Source organism: Bos javanicus, chromosome 2 (genome assembly GCF_032452875.1).
Source record: "Bos javanicus breed banteng chromosome 2, ARS-OSU_banteng_1.0, whole genome shotgun sequence".
Taxonomy (NCBI): domain Eukaryota; kingdom Metazoa; phylum Chordata; class Mammalia; order Artiodactyla; family Bovidae; genus Bos; species Bos javanicus.
The window spans coordinates 131,299,074-131,312,427 of NC_083869.1; the positions used below are offsets into that span (position 1 = coordinate 131,299,074).

At 55.8% G+C, this 13,354-nt stretch overlaps 1 protein-coding gene across 2 annotated transcripts in view; it reads left to right on the plus strand.

The window, feature by feature from the left end:
* The window catches only part of ECE1 (endothelin converting enzyme 1), a 125,284-nt gene that overhangs the window by 57,588 nt on the left and 54,342 nt on the right, over window positions 1-13,354 (plus strand). Inside the window, exons 1-3 of one of the 2 annotated variants that reach the window (XM_061394162.1) lie at window positions 3,502-3,607; window positions 3,839-3,925; window positions 12,646-12,787. In XM_061394162.1, coding sequence (XP_061250146.1) covers window positions 3,554-3,607; window positions 3,839-3,925; window positions 12,646-12,787 — 283 coding nt within the window. In that variant the 5' untranslated portion in view covers window positions 3,502-3,553. Of the gene's footprint in view, window positions 1-3,501; window positions 3,608-3,838; window positions 3,926-12,645; window positions 12,788-13,354 lie in introns of those variants that run through there. The other variant, XM_061394163.1, reaches the window with a different exon arrangement.

Here is a 13,354-nt window from a genome sequence, read left to right on the forward strand (position 1 = left end):
GGTGCCACTGAGCCCGGAGGCCTTTGTCATCAGAAACACATGAGCGTTTATAACACTTCTCGTTTCTGTTTCAGCCTAGGCCTTTGATTTCCACAGGGTGGGGTTTCCAGAGCCGGGCACCATCACACCCTCCATCTGTCTGTCTTTCATCACCGTCTCTGTGATGCATCTGGGGACCGTGGTTCCCACTGCTCCGCTCCTGGTCTCCGCCTAGCCCTTCTCACGAACTCCAGGCCCTCACTTCTCATCCACCGCTCAGCGGGGCCGGGAGAGGAGCATGCAGTTCGGGGCAGCATCTCCCCACAAAGCTGCAGTTGTTTGTCCCTTTCCCTAAAGCTCCCTGGCTGTGGGTGTCCCCACGACTACAAACAAGGCCGTTAGGGAGAACAGCCCTGGCTGGCCTGCCACTCAGCACCCCTGAAGTCCATGCCATCCCCGCCTGGAGCAGCAGCTCCCCTTCTACAAAGAGCAGGAGGCCCCACAATCCAGGCCCTGCTCTGCTGCCCACGAGCTGAGCGCCCGAGGTTCTCTGGAGGCGGTGCGGTGGGCTGGGGCAGCCAGGACTCCCATCCTGGCTCTCTGACTCTCTAGCCAGGGAGGGGACCTGCAGGAGGGCTGAGGGGGACTGGGAGGGGGGTGCCGCCTCCCCCATCCTCAGTCTCCTCTGCCAAGTGGAAGTGGGAGGTGGAGATCCCACCGCACCAGGCTTCCCGGGGTCAGGAGGAATACGGATCGCTGGGGCCCAGTGGCTCAGCATAGACTTTTGTTCTGCCCAGCCCCTCTCCGTGCCTGGCCCCCTCCCACATCTCCCATGAAAGGGAAGTGATACCTGCCAAGGCTGGGGCTTTGGTGGGTGTGGGGACCCAACAAGACAGTGATTGGAAGGCCCCACCCAGAACTGGGCGGGTAAGAGACAGGGCTCCCCCTACCCAGCGCCTCTCCCGCCCAGTCTTTGGAATGCTACCTGCTGACTGGGGCCCATGATGCTCCCCAAGGAGCAGAGACGCCTAAGCCATTCCCACATACGAGGTGGGTTCAGTTTCACTCCCCGGCCCCGGGGCAGGCGGCATCTCAAGAAGGGCCCCTCATCTTTTGTGTGCTGAAAAATAAACAGCTCTTGGTCTCCTTGGATTTCTACTCCAGAGGTAGGTGAGCTTCCCTGGTCATCCCTGCATGGACAGGCCGGCCTTGGCCCCTGGGATGAGCTGCCAGTCTCCTCCCTCACCTCTCACCTTCGTGCAGATGCCCATGGAAGCTCCAGTCCCACTCTAGGCCTTTGGGGACGTAGGGCCTCACAGGACCCAGCCCTCCCTTCTAGGTTCTCCTAATTAAGGTGCTGTGTGCATCAGTAGAAGGAAACGTGGGATGTGGGGACGGGTCAGGGAAGGCAGAGGGCACAGCACAGGAGGCCTGAGGCTGCCTGGGGTCAGACAAGAGTGGTCTGGAGAGCTTTCCAGAAGGGCTGATCTCTGAGTTGAGACGGAAGGAGAAGCCATTGCTTCTCTACACCTGGGCCAGTTACTTCCCCAAGCCTCGGTTTCAGATTCTGTAAAAGAGACCGATGATACTTGCTTCAGAGCGAACAGCGAGAGGCTTCAATGAGACATGAGTGTAGAAGAACCGACAAATACCTTGTCCCTCTAAGCACCCAGGAAACAGTAGCTGCCTGCCGTGCCAGGCATGGAAGGTGTTTGGTGACTTGAATTTCTTTTTCAAGGGTCTTTTTCCTGGGGCAGTTAACACCTGTTACTTAGTGTAACTGGTTTCCGAAAAAAAAACAACCCAGGGTGAAATTAAAACAGCCCGATGGCCCTTTCTCTTTCTCCAGTGGGTAATGGGAAGTCCTGCACCCAGGGGGAGTGGAGCAGAAGAACCCAGAATTAAAGTTCTTCCCACGGACCCTGCCTCCCCGAAGGTCCTCAGACATGTTCTCCTTGTCCTTGGGTATTGCAAAATTAGATGCACTTTCAAGGCCCTTCCCCAGAGTAATTTTCACTTCTCCTTTACTTGTTCTCGCATTCATTTTAACAGTGTTTGGAGTGCCTGTGCTATGGCAGCCGATGGGGATTCTCTGTGTCAGACAAGGTCCCAGCCCTGATAAAACTCACAATTTGGGGGAGGGGGAAGGAGACAGATGTTAAAAACCAGCATAAATAAGTAACAAACTGCAGTAAAACAGGTTGCCATGATCGATAATTTGGGTTCTGCTCGGGGTGGCTGGGACATTTGAGGGTGTGACGTTTACGCTGACCTCTATCTGCAACAGGAGCCTGCACGGGAGGAGCAGAGACATGTCCAGACAGAGGGAACAGTGCTATAAAGGTCTCGAGGGCAGGAGACACTCGGAGAATCTGGGGAACAGAGGGAGGGCGGGAGAAGCTGGGGCCTGCGGCAGCGAGGTGGGAAAAGGGGCAGGGTGGGCAGGGGCCACGGGGGACCGGTAATGGGACTGTCCCCACAGAATTGGGAGCAAGGGTGACAGGTTCAGAGTTTCCTGCTGAAGGCTGGCTCTGGCTGCAGAGCAGGCTGTGAGAAGGCGGGAGGTGAAGCTAGGAGACCTGGGGAGCTCACCGAGACTGTCACTCCAGGTGTCCCTCAGCCTCCTGTGCCTGTTCCTTCACGCGTCTGTGAAGTCAACTATGAGAGGGAACAGGAGTGCTCTGGAAAGCTGAGGAAAAGTGTATAAATGCGGGGGGTTCCAGGTCTTACCAGACATGGAGGGTCCTTTGGGCAACTGTTGGGTAGGCTTTTCTGGGACCTTGAGGGACAGGGAGAGGGCCGGGTGTCCAGAGCGCCCCACCTCTGAGGGAAGGTGGAGGGAACGGTCCTGTTCCTGGCTGTCAGCTCGCCCCAAAGCCGTTCCTGTTTTGAGGGTAAGATCACACCTTGGAGCCTGGAGCCAAGCATGGGCTTCCCTCCAGCGCGCACAGAACATTTTTCATTCTAAGTCTCTGAGATCATCCTGAACTCTGGCTTAAAAGACCCCTGAACTAGAGGAAGGGGGAAATGAGAGGGGAGGCACATGCCTTTTTTATTCCCCGTGTGTGTGTGTGTGTGTGTGTGTGTGTGTGTCTGTGTCTGTGTCTGTGTTTTCCCCCCCAATCTTTCTAGCTCCCATGGGGGAGGCCGCTCTTGGCGCAGCTAAGGGTCAATGGCGAGAGAAACTTCTCTCTTGACCTTTGCGGCCAAACTAGGGGCCCTTTCCTAGTACCTGCCTTTTGGCATCTGCCACCACGGTTTATAGGAGGACTTCATGTTTCTTAGAAGGAAGGGTGGCCGCGAGCCCCTTCCTGCCTGCAAGCGGGAGGCGCCTCTCCCCGACCCCCACCCCACCCCCCGACCTCTGGGAAGGGGGAGAAGGCTCCGTGTCCCCGGGGACTCTGGGGGGCGGTCTCCCGGCGCGGCGGGGGAGGGAGCCGGAGCCGCGCGGGCCGGGCTCCGCCCTCGAAGGTGGTGCGAGGCTGGGCCCAGCCCCACGGCCGGCCCTCCCCGGCCAGAGCCGCGGGCGCGCGGCGGCGGGGACCCGGCGGGGAGCGGGCGTCGCGGGCGCACCATGCGGAGCCTGTGGCCGCCGCGTCCGGTGGCCGCGGCGCTGTCGGCGCTGGGGGTGAGGCTCGGGGTTGCATAAGCGGGGAAGGGGCGGGGGTGGCGGAGGGAGGCGGGACCCCCCTCGCCTCCCCCGGCGCGGGCCTGGCCGTGGGCCGGTCCCGGTGTCCCGGCCGGGGCGGGGCGCGGCGGCGGCGGCGCAGGCGGCGGGTGGCCGCTTCCCCGTTCTCCCCATTCGGGCGTGGGAGCCATGGAGGCGCTAAGAGAGTCCGTGCTGCACTTGACTTTGCAGATGTCTACCTACAAGCGGGCCACGCTGGACGAGGAGGACCTGGTGGACTCGCTGTCCGAGAGCGACGTGTACCCCAACCACCTGCAGGTAGGCGCCCCGGCGCTCTGCGCGCCCCACCCCCCGCCCTCAGCCCTGGCCGACCCGGCCATCCTGTCCAACACCGGGGGGTGAGGGGGCCCGTGCCAGCCTGCCAGCCCTTGGGCTCCGTGGGTTAAGAAAAGCCTGTTCTGGGTTAGCAGTACCCCTGAGGCGCTGGGCTCCCCAAAGGGCCTCCCCGCTCCACTTCCACGCGTCCCCAAACCCTCTGGACCACCTGCTACTGGGTTACAACCCAGGTGGGCAAGTGGAAGAAGCATCCTGGAGGGGTGAGCTGGTCCAGTTCTCTTTTCACAGGGAGGGGGCCAGTCCCTGAGTGCTGAGACCTGCCCAGAGTTTTAAGCAGAGCCTAAAATCCTCCGAGTTGTAGCATGGAAAGTCCCAGAACCCTGTCAGTCCTGGGCAGACAGAGGGTGCTTGGTCACCCTGTCTGTTGGACGTTACCCCACATTCCTCCTCTTCTTCCCCCAAACTCCGTGTGTCCTGGGGGCTAGAGCCCAGCCTCTGCTCGTCTCTCCCTGCCCCTTCCAGCCTCTACTTGGGAAGCCCAGTTCCTCCCCCACCAGTCTCTGCCCCCTGGGGCTCAAATGTGCCCACCACCTCTGCCTCCCAGAGGGACTGAGCTGGGGCAGTCCAGACCAGGACCTCAACCCTGGCTGGGTGTGAACTGAAACAGGTGGACCTGAGGAATTTGGGAATTCCAAAGGATGTCCAGGGGGGCCCTGTGACCTGACACCTGGAAAACCGGCTCGCAGAGGCCCGGTGAGCAGCTCAGTCGAGGAGGCTTCTGCCAGGCCGACCCAGGGAGGCCGGCTGCAGGGACTGCTATCAGTTCACAAGCCGCCCCCAGAGGGGAAGCGTAGGTTGTGTGGAAACCTAGGCTGCCAGCCCCAGTCCTGCTCGGACACACCTCTCAGAAGCTGGGATCGTGATACTGGTAAAGGGAAACAGCATTGATTGACACTCATTCAGCAGGCCCCGGGGAGGTCCAAACCCGACCCTGAGTGGTCTGCACACACTGGAGCGGGACTCTCTTACCTACACCGTCCCACTGAGCCTTTAGGAGCAGCCCCGTGAGTTATTGTCCCCACTGCTCCCTCTTACAGATGAGGAAACTGAGGCTCTGAAAGGGGAGACAACTTGCCTTAGGTGCCCTGGAGCTAGAAATCTAGGAGTAAGAAACCAAACCTGGTCTATGTAGAGCCGCTTCCCCGTGGACTCTTCTGAAGAGGCTAAATCCAGCAGGAAATTAGATTCCCGTGGCAGGCACTTTTGCCTTCCCGAATCAAAACAGAATCTAATCAGCCGTCTTTTTCAGTCTCATCTTTCACAGAGGGTTCTAAATATATCAGCACAAAAGCATTTCGGAATTCACAACGAAGTACTGTGCTGAGCTGTTATCACCATGCCGCAGCCCGCATGGGTATAGACTTTCTCAGGCCACAAAGTACGTTCGTCAGCCTGAGGCTGCCTGGCAGAGGGGAGGCGCCCGGGGCTCTGGGGGCGGGGCGGCCAGGTGTGAATCTGACACCACCTGTGATCCTGGGCGATCTAAGCCTCTCTTCCTGCATCTGCACCATGGGAGTTAAGAGAACATGACTGTGGTGCATGTTTCGGGGCCGGCCAGGATTGTTATGTTTGTGATCGTGAGGTAAGGGCTCTTGCGGCTGTGTTACACATGACAAGCTGAGTCTCAGAGAGGTTAGGGACATTCCTGTGGTCACAGAGCTGTCATGCGGTTGGAATGTTAGTGTTGGTGCCCCGACACCAAACCACCCAGCTGGGTGTATCGTCCACTTTTACTACAGGATAAGCCCAAATGCTTGCCCCAAGGATTTGGAGGTATTTCTGTAGGTACCCAGCCCGGCTTTCCTTGAACCTCCACGACTTCCCCAAAGCAGACTAGCTAATGATTGTTCTTGTAAGAGTCGAGAACCTTTTCGTCTCATCTTACAGAGTTTTCTATGAATTTTATGTCTTTAATCACAGGGAATTTTTTCCAGTATAACAATTTTGCATACTAATTTGTGAAAAAAAGAGTCAAGTATAAAAAATATTTACAAAGAGACAGTAACCCCACCACTCAGAAATAACTACTTCTAGTTTTTCACATTTGCTTATATATATTGTTTATTATAATTGAGCTCACTCCACATCCATAACATTTTGTCCTACTTTTTTCATTTAATGCCAATTCATAAGTATTTTTTTGTGTTGTTAGAAACTTCTGAAACATCAGCTGTACCTCAGTTTTAAAAATACTTCCAAGGAGTTCCTTGATGGCTTAGTGGTTAGGACTTGATACCTTCACTGCTGAGGGCTGGGGTTCGATCCCTGGCCCCGGAACTAACGTCCTGCAAGCCTTGTAGTACAGCCAAAAAAACGAAACAACGCTTCCAAAACATACTGCCATTAAATATCATAATACTTTATAGTACCAATATATAAAAATACATTTACTCAATCTGCTACCATTGGACAATAGGCCCAGTATCCATAACACTGTGGGTGACCAGCTTCCAGCCTTTTGAATAATTTCCTGTGAGCAATTGTTAGAAACACAACTGTTCCCTCAATTTTAGGCTTTTTAAAATGGATCTAGTCCTCTTCCCCGCACACCAAATCTCCATCTCTTGACGGGCAGCTATAAAAATCAGCTACTTGATTTTTCAAGATTTTGAAGCCTGTTGTTCCTGAAACTCCAGAGTTGCCAATACCAACACTAGTAAATGACAATTTGCATCTTTCAGCCAAACTTGCCACCTTTTGCCTGAACATGCTGACAAAGTGTTGTATTTAGCTGGAGCAAATTTCTACCTGTACCTCACCTGAAAGGATTTTTCTTTTCCTTGATCTCATATGTGAGGTACAACTTCACTGCAATCAACTAAAATTCATCAGGGTGGACTGAGTGCAGAGTTTAAAGCCCCAGCTCTGACACGGAGCCCCAGCTTTGCCTCTCGCAGACTCTGAGACCTGGAAGCTACTCAGTTAACCAGCTTTTTTTTTTTTTTTTTTACAAGATGGGGTTGATAATAATCCACTTGTCAGAGCTGTTGCAGAGATTGAAATGAGACAATACAAGTGGAAGCACCTAGTGTAATGCACAGAAAATGTGTTTGGTTGGGATCATGATAAAAGCTCACCGGGCGTGATATCTCGGTGATGCCCTAAACGCAAGAGCTTTGTCTCTGTTCGGCTCAGACTGGCCGCCTTGTCTCTGTACCTCCCGGTATACACCATACCATTTCAGTGGCTCAAAGGGAAATAACTAAAGTTATACCTGCAGCTGGGGCTTCCCAGGTGGTAAAGAATTCTCCTTCCATTAAGGAAACAGAGGAAACAGGTTCAGTCCCTGGGTGGGGAAGATCCCCTGGAGTAGGAAATGGCTACCCACTCCAGTATTCTTGCCCGGAAAATTCCATGGACAGAGGAGTCTGGAGGGCTGCAGTCCACGGGGTCGCAGAGTCAGACACAGCTGAGCGTGCACACACCCCTGCAGCCTAACACGGGGTCGCAGAGTCAGACACAGCTGAGCGTGCACACACCCCTGCAGCCTAACACGGGGTCGCAGAGTCAGACACAGCTGAGCATGCACACGCTCCTGCAGCCTAAACTGGGGAGCAGAGGCCACTGCTGCTGCTGCTTAGTCACACCGGTCGTGTCCAGCTCTGTGCAACCCCATGGACTGTGGCTCACCAGGCTCCTCTGCAGGGAATCCTCAAGGCAGGAGTACTGAGTGGGTTGCCGTGCCCTCCTCCAGGGGATCTTCTCAACCCTCGAACCCAGGTCTGCTACCCTGCAGGCAGATTCTTTACCACTGAGCCACCAGGGAAGCTTACCACAGAAGGCCACAACTATTTACCAAAACCTTTGAAGCTCATCCAGTTACCTCTAAAAAACCAAAAATTTTTTTTTTTTTCAAGAAAAAGGAAAGCCAAGATATTTAATTCTTAGTGGTAGTTTTCTCTAATCCCTCCCCCACACCGCTTCCCTTCATGCACAGAGCTGTCTTTTGTCGGCAATTGCAGAGACAGTCCCATTAAGTACTTTAAAAAGATCTCTCTGCTTTCCAGCACACTCTTTCAACTCCATCTGCCTGTTCGATCTTTTTACTCTTGACCTTAGAGTTGTTCTAGGATCTGAACTGGTCAGACCTGGCACCTCATTTGCTTCCTCATTTTAAAAATAGGTGACTGGGACTTCACTGGCGGCCCAGCAGTTAAGACTCCACAGTTCCAATGCAGGGATGCAGGGGGCACAGGTTCGACCCCTGCATGGGGAACTAAGATCCCCTAGTCTGCATAAAATAAAAAAATGTAAAAATAGGTGACTGAGGTCCAGAGGCTGCCCAGGGACACACTTGCGATCTTGATAAAGCCAGGGTTGACCTTTGACTTCTCACAGTCATGCCCTTTCTCCTGTGTCATTGACAGCTGGAAGGTGCATCTTCTAAATACTAGACTTGGATTCCTGTTGAGATGCAAGGAGTCCCCTGCCCCCCATCAGGTACTGATTCAAGCTGCTTTCAGCCATTGGAAGAGTCAGGCAGTGGGGCTGAGGGGCTGGTAGGGCTCCCGGAGGAAATGGAGAGGCCGGGAGGGCTTCATAGTTTCACTCTGGCCTGGTCCCAGTGGCCTTAGCCAGAAGCCCGCCATGTAGAAACTGTCCTGGAAGAAACTTCCCCAGCCTAACACAGGATATCACGCAGGGCCAGGCTGTCACGGTCTGTCTGTTCCGAGGGGCTGACTCGGAGGCAGGCGGCCCCGTCTCCCTGCCAGCCCTCCCCGGGGTGGTCTGGCCTCTGGGCTGCAGGGGGTGGGCTCCCTGCCAACCCTTTGGCCAGACTGACTCCTGTTGGCCGCTCCGCTCAGCTCAGGTCACTGGCGGACCAGACAGTGTCTCAGGAAACAACTGCCTTACGTGCGGACCCCCTGCTTCCTCCAAAAGCCAGGCTCCCCACCCCTTCTGCTGCTGGCTTGCCTCCTGGGCCCCAGGCGTGGTGTCCTGTCCTCTCCCGTAGAACCCGTTCTTGCTGGGAGCCTTGCGGAGCCAGGTGCTCACTTCTGTAACCAAATATTTATCCCTCAGCAGGGCTTTGTTCCCTTGGTTGTGGCAACCCTGGGAACTCCTGGGCTGGATGGCTCAACCGTTCCTCTCTCTCTCCACCTCTGTTTCCTGTTGGTCTTCCTCTCTACCTTTCTTTCCAGGCATCTTTCTGTCTCACGCTCTCTCTGCCTCCCAGGACCAGTCGCTAGGATGCTAAGCCGGCCAGCGAGTGGAGCATTCTCGGAGATTATCACCCCATCTTCCAGGATAAGCTCTGCTCCTTGGCTGATGCTGTGCCCAGAGCACCTCTCCCGAGACCAAGTGAGCTGCCTGTCACTCACCCTCTGACCCTCCACGTTGCTGGAGACCCCTCTCTCATGATCCACATGCCCCCATTTCCCAAAGGCGGGCTCTGAAGGAGGCAGGGCGGGGAAGGGACTCACTGAGCCAAAGAGCAGCTTGGAGGCCCAGCCCCGGCCACGGCACCCGGGAACTGGACAGCCTCTCCTGGAGTGGCCTCTTGACCCCGGTACAGTCTCCTGGTGACTTCTCCTGCCGTGGGAGACTGCATCTGGACTTCGGCCCTCAGAGGCAAGTCTTGTCCAGAAACCAAGAGGCCTCTCTGCCTGGTCATTCAAATCAAGCAAAGAACCATACAAAGGCTAAAAAACCCTGTCTTCAAATTTCACTTGCCCTTTCTCCCTGGAATTATGAATGTTTAATTTAATTTTGACTTAATTCTGTTTGCGTTTTGCAGTGAACACCATCTGTCTGTTTGATATTAAATAGTGAGTCTCGGCTCCACTCGCTGCTCCTGGTGGGCAGCGCGGCCACGGGGCTGATGCTGTGGGCTCGGGGGAGATGTGAGTTTTCTTATCACCCTCTCTGGCCCCCGCTTCCTGTGTTCCTTCTGGAGCTAATACCCACGCCTACTCTTGGGGGTGCTGGTAAGATGGAATAGCATCATCCGGCAACAGAATAGAGTTAACACGGGCAACCAGGAAGCCCTCAAACATTAGCTGCCGTGATCGCTGCTTTTGCCCTCCTTCCCTTTGTCCTCCTCCTTCTGTCTGTTTCTTCTTTCTCTTCCCTTTCACTTCCTCGGATCGCACCTTGCTCTGTCCACATAAGAGCGAGTTTCCTGCCAAATGTCAACATGAATCAGCCATAGGTATACATATACACCATTCTATAAAGCAGTTATCCTTCAATTAAAAAAATAGTTTTTTAAAAAAGAGTTTCCTGGACTCCTCTGGTGGCCCAGTGATTAAGACTCCACCTTCCCCAAACTGGGGGCGCAGGACCAATCTCTGGTCAGGGAGCTATTCCACATACTGTGCTTGCTGTGCAGCCGAAAAAAAAAAGACAGGGTTTCCAGCCCCAACAGCTGTGCTCCCTGGCTTCCCAGGGGTCTGGTGCCTCTTCAACCAAGGTTAGCCATGGCTTAGCTTTCCGCCCGTCTCCCCCTGAGCTGAGCTTTGGGGTCACTGAGAGGCCCCGCGGGGGAGACAGAAGGGGATATCAGTTCCATGGTACAGAAAGAGTGAGAACAAATGTCAGCGTCCCCAGACAAGGCAGCGCCTGCTTCAAACCCCTGGGGACCCCTCTGGATCTCAGTGCCCCTGATGAACTGGGCGAGGGAATTGCTACCTCTGAGAAAGCGCTTCATAGACATTGAGGCTGTGAGCGCGTCAGCATTGTCCCAGGCTATGTCTGCACCAGGAGGGTGGTCAGAATCTTCACGTCTCACCGTTTTAAAAAGGTTTTTCAGGGGAGCTCCCTGGTGGCTCAGGTGGTAAAGAATCTTCCTGAAGTTCAAGAGACCCGGGTTCGATCCCTGGGTCAGGAAGATCCCCTGGAGAAGGAAATGGTAACCCACTCCAGTATCTTGCCTGGAGAATCCCATGGACAGAGGAGCCTAGGGGCCTATAGTCCATGGGGTCGTAAAGAGTCGGACACGACTGAGTGACTCACACTTCAGGGCTTTCAGGAGACCGCGCCCCTCCCTGTACCTGCTTTCGTGTCCCAGCCTCCTGGACCTCCACAGAATTCTCACCAAGCCTCAAGTTCCCTTTCTCGGTTTTAGAATCCATCATCTTTTTTTTTCCCCCACAAAAGTTTTGTCTTCCTCTTTCACTAGTGCAGCAATCCCCAGTCATTTCCTGTTTAGAAAATAGCCAGTGATGACCATGAGGCCGCTTGATGCCCTTCGCTAAGGTGACTGGCCTCGGGGTCCCAGGCGTCGGTGTCAGGCTCCCTGAAGACTATGCCGTGGCCCCCAGGGGCAGCCGTCCTCTCAGCAGTTGGGGCCACTCTCAGGTCGGAGGCTGGGTCTCCCCATCGTCCCTGGCAGGCTGTGGGCCTCCCTGCCTCCATGCTCATTCCCCTCCAGCCTTGCTTCTCCTTCCACCTTGGCTTTTCCAAAGGGTGAATCTAATCCCATCGCTCCAGCCCTGGGAAGAAGTCCCCCACCCGTAACCCGGCTTATAGCACCCCTTAGCATCCAGGCCTTGCCCCCCTCCTTCTCCCTTTCCTTCCCCTTTCACCTGGCCAGCTGCTACTTATTCTTTTAAGACCCAGCCCAGGGGCCCCCACCTCCAGGAAGCCTTCCCTGACTGGACCCCTGCCTATCCCAGTCTGTTTCTGCATCTCTCTGCTGGGCAGTGAGAGCTGAAAGTGAGGTCTGGTCCTCTCTGTACTTCCAATGTGGCCCTGAGCGGGTGCTCGACTGTTAACACGTGGCCACAATGTCACTGAACTGAACCCCACCGGCAGGGTTCCCTTCCTGTCCCGCGGCCCTGGCCTCGGCAGGAAGCACCTCGTGGAACAGAGGGGAGCCCCCAGCGGGCTTCGGGTGTGAAGGCTGGGCCCTGGGCTCTGAGCGCTGCAGGCTGGTGGGCCCCTCCTCAGCTTGGAAGGCCCTGTCACACCCTCCACTTCCTCTCATTGTACCTCTTTTCCTGTTTAGCTGACTGTGAGTGAGGCCGAGAACGTTTTCTCCTCCCTTCGAGGACCTGCTCGGATGGAGCTGTTTCCCCTTTGCATTCCCCACTGACATCTCCCGGGACTCAATGCTCTGACCCGTGGGTGGGCTCTGGGGTCCATACCTTTGGACCCAGATCCAAGCTCGACCCATCTAGCCGTGTGAGCAGAGGCAAGGGGCTCACCCCTCCGGGTTGCGGGTTCCTCATTTGTAAAAAGAAGCTGAGAGCAGAGTCCTCGTGGGGCCGTGGCGGCCCCGGTGGCCCCGGCTGCCCGCGCCCCTGTCGGCGTGCTGCAGTGCAGGGGTGGTTGTGTCAGCCTCAGAGCCCAGCCGGATGCTCCTTGGATGCCTGCGAGTGCAAACATCCTGTTCTTTTTTGAAGTCCTTACTGGAGGAACAGGGGAAAATCCGATCTCTCTTCTTTCCCCTTCTACCCAGATCGGGTGACACAGAAAACACGAGCGCGGCTGGGCTGGGCTGCTTGACTCCGAGCTGCTGAGCAGGGTGGCCGTTCCTCTCCTGGATTAGGACGGTTCCGTGGGAACCAGACCACCCCTGAGACGGGAGGGCGGCCCTGATGTCTCCCCGGGGCCAGGACCTGCTGCGGAGCCCCCTCCTCCTGGGCAGCGAGGCCCCTGGGCTCACGTCCTCCCCGTTCCGCCTGCCTCCTTCCCTGCAGGTGAACTTCCGAGGTCCCCGGAACGGCCAGAGATGCTGGGCCGCCAGGACCCCGGTGGAGAAGCGGCTGGTGGTGCTGGTGGCGCTCCTGGCGGCGGCATTGGTGGCCTGTTTGGCAGTACTGGGCATCCAATACCAGACAAGTAGGTGCCTCTGTCTGTGATGGGTCATGGGCTCCACTCACTGCTGCCCCGGGCTTTTGTCTGCTTGTCAGCGACTGGCCTCCGAGGCTCAGGAGAGAGCTGGGTCTGGGGGGGCTGGGGTGGCTGCCCCAGACTGAGGCCTGGGAGGTGGGGGGATGGGTGATGATAAAGTTTGGGGGTCAGGAGGAGGTGAGTTTGAATCCTGGCCTGGCAACTTGTTATCCGTGTGACTTTGGACAAGTCATTCAGTCTCTCAGAGCTTGTGTGTTTTCTGCTTTACATGGAGAGACCGGTAGTCAGTTTGAATCTCTCCCACAACTAGCCCACGTTTCTCTGTCCAAACTTGTGTAGCAATATGATCAGACCCCACTTCGATCTCTGAGGATTCGAGATAACATCTGTCACATACCTGGTGCCTGGTAGAACTTCTCTGGCCTCTGTTCCGGGTTCTCTTACTGTTAGGATGCAGGCTGGTTAGACACACGGGCTGGCCCTGTCGCCCATCGACAGTTCCAACAGAACGGCAGTAATGGCTTCCGTTTGCTGAATACTTTCCATGTACCGAAT